Below are 9,431 nucleotides of genomic sequence, written 5' to 3'. Positions count from 1 at the left end.
TCCAAGTCTTTCTCTCTTTACAATCCCACTCAATTCTCTCTTAGAAGTGTAATGAAGAAGAAATCTCTCACCTTCCCTCTCTTCTTACAACCCTAGAAGAAAATATCCTCTTCTCTCCTCTTGCCTCTCATGCCAACTTTCTCTCTCTCCCTTTCTCGTCCCCGCTTCTTCTCGTTGAAGTCTTATAAAAAGTCTTCTCTTTTATTTTTGGGCTGCCTCCTTTGAAAAGAATTCCAAATTTCTTCCAAAAGTCAACTCTTTTGAATTTAAAAGATATGTCTTTTGATCTAAGAGACATATACCTTCATAAAAGAACATTCCAAAATGTCTAGATGCATTGAATTACTCTAATAGATGTGCAGAACATGTGTCCCTTTGAAAATTCACGCAAAATTTGTCTTGAACCGCATCAATTTGCAAAAAGTCATTTCTGGCACATCATGCGCCAGTTCTCTGTCAAACGACACATGATGCGCTGATCTGGCGCATCATGAGCCAGAATCCACCAGTTCTCTGTCAAACGACACTTGATGCGCTGATCTGGCGCATCATGAGCCAGAATCCAAAAATTTGTTGTTTTGGCTTCAAATTTCATTATTTTTGTCATTTTTGCTCCAAATACCTAAAAATGATATACCTGAACAAAAAAATGATATACCTGCAACAAAAATATGAAAATACCCGTCTTTAAAGTGTAATATAACAAAAAATATATATATAATATGTGCTTAAAATAATATATTATTTTGATGTATCAATAGACTCATTCTAAATTATGAATGTTGCATCAATGTTACTTAATGTCAAAGGCAAAACTCGCACTTCACTGAATTTATCTCCATTTTTTTATTAATGATTCTAAACTCTGATACAATAGTTAATTTTAAATTTATAAGAATTTCTTACTCACAAATCCATCCAAATAATTATACAATTAAAGAATTTATGAGGAATCGTATCTCACAAATGGAATCCATCATCAGGCTGGTACATGTTTTCGTTGGTTATTGTGTAAACAATTCTTGATATGTTGCAATAATTAAGTTTTTATCGTTGGGAAATGAAACATTAGAAGAAATCTAATGATTTTCAATTTTTTTTATATACCTACATGAGACAATCTAACAATGAACACAAATTTGTGACGCATGGGGCTGGTTCTTACCTAGATGAAGCTTCTTTCCCTCTCTTGTATACCATGGTTTTTGTTAGAGAAACATAATTGTACATATAACAAAATTGACTTTGAATAACCAAATATATACTTTTTGCTCTTATTTTTCTCTCAATACCCTTTTAATTTGGAATTAGATATTTCCTTTGGGTGCATTTTCACTAGGTCATTTAAATTGCATTCTTTCTTGATTATTTTTTTCTCAATTTTTGTTTTGACTGAGGTGTTATCCCACTTAATATCTCATCAACATTGACTGCTAATTTTTTTACTGATTCCAACTTGTTTTCAAGGCCTAAAAAAAATTGATAATAGAGTTTGTTGGCTTTGAGACACCATGATAAATATTATTTGTGGACTTGTTTTTTATGTTGATAAGATTTTCATTCCAATTATTTCTTTATTATAGGTTTTTGACCACTTATATCTAATGTTGTACATATCATCTAGCCAAAAGTTGTCATGTAGATTTTCTTTCTCAATCATCATAGCCCAAATATGTTTAAACTCCTTTTTGGAGTAGAACTTGCTCATACATTAGTAGAAAAGGTTGTTGGGATTCTTATTACCCACTCCATAATGGATTTTTGAAGGATATTTTTTGTAGATATGCCACTGAACTAATCTATGTCATGTATGTGGCAGAGAATCTTCTATAGCTCTTTCCATTGCTTGATCCTGATCAGTAAAGATTTCAATTGGATGTTTGTCATCCATGATATAAATAAATATTTTAAATAGCCATTTAAATGAATTAATCATCGCATATGATAAAACTCAACTCCTAAGTGAACATTTTTCCAATGGTGATTCACACCAACAAAAGGAACACAACATAAATTATATTTATTCAGTCTATAAAACCAACAAAAGGAACACAACATAAATTATATTTAATCAGTATATAACTTGTATAAAAAATAATGACATCTCCAAAGTATTCATAATCAAGCCTGGACTTGTTGTCACTCCAAAAAAGCTCATCAACATACTGCTCTCATCAATTTGAAAGTCTCATGCAAACATACCATCCTATGAATGTATCTCCATGAACAATTGGAATAGTGACTTAGTGTCGCCATTTTATGTTCTAGATCTTTTCTCTTCTTGAATGAAATTGAAGGAATCTCTCTTCATACATTCAAGATTCTTCACTCTCCCAACTTCCGTAGAAAGAAAGTTAGGTGCATCCGTAGCTCTTATCCCTGATTCTGTCATAGATCTGACCACATCTACATTGAGTTCACTTATCTTTCTATTGGAATGCAAAATATGCTTATTATCGGGATTCACTAAGGAGTGGTTATGAGTTTTTATAATTTTTTTTAACTATCTCGTTGCCCTGAACATCAACTGCATATTGAATCATTGTTGGACAATCAGTCCTTGTGTCCCCTTTTTTTAACTTCACTATGTTGGTGAACTTCAAATCTTTTTTAAAATCAATTTTACCATATAAAAAGACTTTTGTCTTAATATTCCTCAAATTCTGCAAAAGACTACTATGGTCCTTTCAAAATGTGAATCCAATATGATGAGCATACACAATATAGCTCATATGCTTCTTTTTCATTGTGTACAACAGTGCGGCGAATTTTATTTGCAACTCGATCATTAGAAATATTTCCAGGCTTGCCAAACAACACAAAAGAAAAACAACATCAGATTAAACTAGATGATAAGCATCACTCATGCTAAGCTTAAACTCTTTAAATCTCATTTATCAAAAGTAGACAAATTTTCTAATTGGCGAGAGGGCGAGAGGGCGAGAGGACTAGATATATTTTATACTCCATTGAAATGTATTTAGATTTCAAATTTTTTGCATATCTACCCTTTATTAGAGTTTTATAATAAGGCTTTGTTTTCTTTCAAAAATTTCAGTCTAATGTAATTTTTGTTTTTTCTATGGATCTTAAATTTGCATAGGTAGTACTTTGATATTCATCTGCATTTTACCAATTAAAGTAAATTATCAATTATTTTAATAAATCTTAAAATTTGACATTGTCTTCCACATCATCAAATATGAATGCTTCTAATTTTTAGGTATTTATTGAATCCAAGGTAATGCATGATTACTAATATATGGCATGAAATGAAGTGTTTTTACAAATATGAGAATGGTAATATGAAAAGATAGAAGAAAAAAACTTAATGATTTAATATCGTTATTAAATAAACGTTCATGTTACTATGGGTTTGTGATGAATCATGTTAGATATAAGCTTTTGTTGCATAGTTGATATTTTGTTGATAACCTTTTTTAGTTGTACAAGTACACTCACTCTTTATACATTTTTTTTTCTCTTGTGAAATTTATTATGTGAGAAAAATAATGTTTGTTTAACAATAAAATGCAATTGCATGAATTTTTTATTGGGGTTTTTAAAGATTTGTTATCAGCCATTTTTTATAAGTAAATATGTTATGCATAAAAATAACTAATTATGATTAATCTTCAGGAGAATATTGCTATAATTTTTTGTCTTATATACAATCTTTAGGTTACTTGGAATCTTTTCTTGTGAATTGCACCCTTATATTTCATTGAACTCTCATCTATTAATATTAAAGGGGTGGGATAGGTTTTAAATTAGGATTTAGCTTTTATGTGGTATTTTGTCTTGGAATTGATAACTCTCCATTTTTTTAAATTCTCTTGCACAAATCTCTACCAACGTAAATAAATTTAATAATAACGGAAAAACATTTAGTACCACAGATATCAAGATGCATTGTTCATGAAATATAATGTATTCTTTTGTGACATGAAAACAAAAAAAAAATTACAAAAACACCAGTTGAATAACATCACAATAAAACCTCAAAAACACATGAATAACACCACAATAATACCACAACACCACCATAATAACACTAGTCTAATAATGCCACAAAACCGCCACAATACAGATCAAACAACAACATAATATGGACAAAATATCGTAATAATATTGTAATAATACTGTGATAATACCTCATTAACACTATAAAAATACATTAATAACACCATAAAAGAACCGCAATAACACCTTAATAACACCTGAATAACACCGTAATAATACCAAAATAACATCATAATAGGACTCCAATAACAATAGTCAAATACCACCACAATAAAACCTCAAAAAATACTTCAATAACACCACAATAATACAACAATAATATCATAATAACACTAGTCTAATAATACCACAGAATCGCCACAATACCACTTAAATAACACCACTATATGGACAAAATAACACTAAAAAATATCGCAATAACACCATAACAATACCTCCATAGCATCATAAAATAATCACAATAAAACCTCAATAACACCTCAATAATACTGAAATAACATCATAATAGGACTCCAATAATACCAGTCGAATAATACCATAAAAAATCTCAAAAACACACGAATATAGCACAATAATACAACAATAGCATCATAATAACATCAATCTAATAACACCACAAAACTGACATAATACCACTAAAATAACGTCATAATATCGACAAAATCACACCAAATACTGCAGCAACACCATAATAATATCGCAATAATATCTTAATAACATGACAAAAATGCCGCAAAAATACCTCAAGAACAACACAAAAGAACGACAATAAGACCTCAATAACAGCTGAATAACACTGCAATAATACTGAAATAATACCATAATAGGACTCCAATAACAATAGGCGGATAACACTACAATAAAACCTCAAAAACATCTAAATAACACCATAATAATATAACAATAGCACTATAATAACACTAGTCTAATAACACCACCGACCTCTACAATACCAGTCAAATAACACCATAATATGGATAAAATAATAAAATCAAAATACTGCAATAACAACATAATAATACCATAATAACATCTCAATAACATCATAAAAGAACCGCAATAATAACTCAATAACACATGAATAACACCACAATAATACCGAAATAATATCATAATAGGACTTCAATAACATCAGTTGAATATCACCACAGAGCTGCCACAATACTAGTAAAATAATAACATAATAAAACCTCAATAACATCTGAAAACACCTTAATAACACCACAAAAAATAATAATAAAGCCAATAAAAAATAATACCATAGAACCGCCACAATATAACTCAAAAAACACGGCAATAACACCTCAATATTATCAAAAAAATACCAAAAAAATACCTCAATAACACCACAAAAATACTTTAATAACATCACAAAAACACCACAATAGCAACATAAATTAATGACATTTCAAACACATCTATACTCACCTCTGTTTTAAACTTCTCTCTTTATTTTCAAAATTCATTAGCTCCATTTCAAACCTCTCATCATTATTTTTCAGTTTCCGTTTTTTACAGATTTCATCATCAATATTTCTTGCCTATTGAGAGAGAGAGACTGAGAAAATCGCTCTGTGGAACCCTACCCAATGGCGTGAGAAGAAAATAAAGATTTATTCCACATGAAGAATTTTGTTTTCGAAGAAATGGGCTGCATCGGGCTGGGTCATACATTAAAATATAGAGGTTTTCATGTGGAACCCTACCCAATGGCGTGAGAAGAAAATGAAGATTTATTCGACACGAAGAATTTTGTTTTCGAAGAAATGGGCTGCATTGGGCTGGGTCATACATTAAAATATAGAGGTTTTCATTTTATCTTCAGTGGGTACGTCGTTTACACGTGATAAGTGACGAGATTTCATTAAACACCGGACACATGGACGGGATATTTTCCCAATTCACAGCAAGAACTGTGCTGCGCTTCCTAGACAGCTTGATTAGACTGAATCCACGAATAAAACACGATCAAGTATACGTTAAGTAGCTTATGTTATTAGCATGAAATAAAAATCTCAGGACGGCAAACATGGATCTGATGCAAAAATTTGAACTATTTTCTCTCCTTACCCATCAAATAGCAACTCCTCAACTGTTGATGCTGTTTACATGTATTTAAAGAAGCGAAGCTGCCCCAAAAGAGGCTCCTGAATTAAGACAAAATCAAAGACTAAAATTGTTTTCTCTTGTTCCTAAAAAGCTTCTCTCTCTTGACATAAACATAGAATAATCCAAACAAAATTCCTACAGCAACAAAGGCAGAAATCAAGGGGAATGACGGATCTTTGAAACAAACAAGTGACGCATCAAGCTCCTGAGTTGCCTGGTAAATTACAGTGTGCAAACCATAGAGATCAAGATCAGAAGACCTCAGGAAAAAAATGGCCTTGTCATAATCCAGCTGTGACATTGCAGAAAGAAACTTTTCCAGCTTATATTTGAGCAAATTCCACCTCTGCACAAATTCCACATACCTACTATGCTTGAGAAGCTTCTTATCACCTCCATAAGTTGCCACTGACTCCAACAAATCAATCAAACTAGTGATTGTATAATTTAAACTGACAAGGAGAACATTTCTTCTAGCTGCATCCCTTTGGACAAATGAAATTGAGCATAACTCTGAGAAGGGACCAAATGGAGTCCGTCCAACACTCCAAGTGTAGTCTACAATCGTTTTATTATGCTCTGGGCTCCATGTAAGATGAGTTGGTGTAACTCCCCACATACTTTGAAGAACTGAACCCACAATAGCACGATTCAAGTTACGAGTATGTGTGAACATATGCCTCCCATTACAGCTGTAATAACTTACCGTCTCAACGTTCCTTGTCCTCACAGCAATCACCATGTCCCTAAATGCAACAGCTTGGTGGAATCGGTCGAGCAAGGTGATCTTGTCATAATCCAAATCAAAGACAAACACAGGGAGCACCTTCCCGTACACATCATCGGTTATCCCTGCCGCTCTATGAATATCAGCAATGGATCCTGCTAGCACCTTATTCAGCACTTTTGAGTCTAAATACTCGGTCACAATCAGAGTATAATTCTCAAAGAGAAACCTTGATGTGTAAGAGTTCATTGATTTGGCAATTGCAAACGAACAGATTGGGCATTCTGAGTATTTCACAGTATATGATTTGAACAGTAAAGTTTGATCCTTGAATGATAAGTCGCCCTCTCTAAGTGTTTGTTCAATGAAAACCCAGTCAAGACCAGCTGGATCCCGATCATCAGATCCATGGATATGAATGAATTGGACTAGAAGCATGGTCTCCAAGAAGAGGGGGATTCTTAAAGAGGGAACCAATAGAGTCTGGTAAGCGCTTAGCACGAGCGAGGCAAGGTCAGCAAGCAAGAGCTTTTCCGATCTATGACGCTTATGAAGAGAGGCCAAAGGATGAAACTCACCCCGGGGAAGTAAACCTTCGCCGGACAGCGCTGGGCCATAGTCTACTGGCCCGGCTGCGAGGTCTATCCACATGTACCGTTCCTTGCCAGTCCAGATCGTTCCCAGACAGTTAGAAACCGGCGGAGAAGAACCCTCCGCATCATAGAAGTAGGCGTATCTCTTTGACTGTTGATCGAGATTCAACAAATAGATGTAGAATCCCGGGGCCGAGTTGGACGACTCCTTCTCAAAATCACGACGGACAATCCGATCCACAACAGAGTACGGAACAGGATTCAGGACGGAGAGGTGTGACGGAACCGTGGACGAATCGATGTGGGAGCGGATGGCGGCGGATATCTCAAACTCGAGATGGGAGTGCGTAGCTTCAAGGTGCAGTGAGTGGGAGATGGCAAGGTGGTGCGAATTGGAGCCGATAACCTGGAATTGGGCGGAGGAGAGCGCGGCGGACGCGTAGGATTGGAGCAGAGAAAGCGAGGAGGCCGAGAAGGGACCGACGAGCTTGACAAAAACAGGGATAGAGATCTTGAAGGCGAGTAGCTGGGAAATTAGGGATTTGGGGTTGGAAGAAGGGGCGGAGACAGACAGGGATTTCTTGATGGACGTTGGAAGGAAAGTGAAGGAGTCGTTGACGGCGAGTGGGTCGCGTTTGTACTGCGCAAAAAAGAAGGCGTCGATTCCGAGGCTTGTGGTGGATGAGAACGTGAGAGCAAAAAAGAAGCCATCGATTCCGAGGCTTGTGGTAGATGAGAACGTGAGGATTGAGGAGGAGATGATGGATAAGAGGATGAGAACGAGAGATGGGGCTGACGCAAAAAAGAAGGCGTCGATTCCGAGGCTTGTGGTGGATGAGAACGTGAGGATTGAGGAGGAGAAGATGGATAAGAGGATGAGAACGAGAGATGGGGCTGAGAATCGGGTTTTAAGCATCCCTTTAAGAGGTGAAAACGGCTTCAAACGGATTGGGGCTAGGGTTGGGGAGCTGTTGAAGACGGGAAGAAGAGGAGTTGGTGAAGTCGGAGACGTCTGCTATGTTTTTTTGAAGTATAGAGATTGCATGCCTCCAGATGACGAAATGGAAGAGGTTACTATAAATGATTCGACGAAGAACGATCCGGAACAGAGAGAAAAACAAAAAAGTCCACCATTATAAAATAAATAAAGTAAATTAGAAGTTGTCATTATTCATCGATTAAAGTGATAAATTTTCGCATAATTTATCGTAACCCATAATTAAAAATAAAGTTAACACATTTTTATATTTCAAATTTCTCCTTATAGATTGATGCAAGATAGCTTGCTTATATATAAAAAAAATCGTATTAATTTAAGAGTATAAGGCAATTTTATTTTGGGAGAATTATATTCATGTAAGTGCAATGCAATTATAGATCTAACACTTATATTTTCTTATTTTTCTATGATTTATAAATTTCAAAGTTATATAAATAATATAAGTTAATATTAAATGGTGTATTATGCATACAAACATCTTTTTTTAATATGATAATATGTATTTGTATACCCAAAATGATCTTCACGATTCTCGAGATAATCTAATGGTCTAGATCACAGATGAAAAGTCATAAGGTATTATGAATCTAACCAGGCATTATGAATCCGACTGACTAAAGACCACCAGCCGATGAAGGGCCAACCAAACAAAGGGATGGCAATCGACTAAAAGACTGTCGATCGACTGAAGGCTAGTTCGACAACCAAAGGGTCACCCAAGCCAACAAGAGACAGGTATTCATGCCAACAACCGAACAAAGGTAAAACCCTCCAAGCAAGTTCACAAGTATCAGAGTGAGACTCTCTCGATAGCTCTCTAAAAGACCAATTACAATCACCAAGGAATGATTATGAGGCGAGCCAACTAGCCACCTTAATGTTGAACGGTTATCACACTCGAAGTTGACAATTATCCCATACAGAGAGTCGATCGGTCTGATAAAATAGTTGACCGACACCAACTCAGTCGACCGACCTG

General features: G+C 34.8%; 1 protein-coding gene across 1 annotated transcript; it reads right to left on the bottom strand.

The window, feature by feature from the left end:
• Positions 1-5,803: 5,803 nt before the first annotated feature.
• Positions 5,804-8,368, bottom strand: LOC110034039. The gene is made up of 2 exons (XM_020738273.1): positions 8,185-8,368; positions 5,804-8,133 (listed from the first exon to the last, which is right to left on the bottom strand). The coding sequence occupies exons 1-2, from the start codon at positions 8,366-8,368 to the stop codon at positions 6,194-6,196; spliced, it is 2,124 nt and encodes a 707-aa protein (XP_020593932.1). The 3' UTR covers positions 5,804-6,193.
• Positions 8,369-9,431: the final 1,063 nt, after the last annotated feature.

This window comes from Phalaenopsis equestris, unplaced genomic scaffold (genome assembly GCF_001263595.1).
Source record: "Phalaenopsis equestris unplaced genomic scaffold, ASM126359v1 Scaffold001334, whole genome shotgun sequence".
In the NCBI taxonomy this organism is placed as follows: domain Eukaryota; kingdom Viridiplantae; phylum Streptophyta; class Magnoliopsida; order Asparagales; family Orchidaceae; genus Phalaenopsis; species Phalaenopsis equestris.
The sequence above is the reverse complement of the archived record's forward strand: the minus strand, read 5'-3'. Positions and strand labels throughout refer to the sequence as shown.

Bases quoted from the DNA above. Each gene is read 5' to 3' on its own strand.
- LOC110034039 (XM_020738273.1), bottom strand. From the start codon at position 8,368: ATGCTTAAAACCCGATTCTCAGCCCCATCTCTCGTTCTCATCCTCTTA. The intron at 8,134-8,184 runs CTACCACAAGCC...TCACGTTCTCAT, and splicing joins CTCAATCCTCACGTTCTCAT to CCACCACAAGCCTCGGAATC.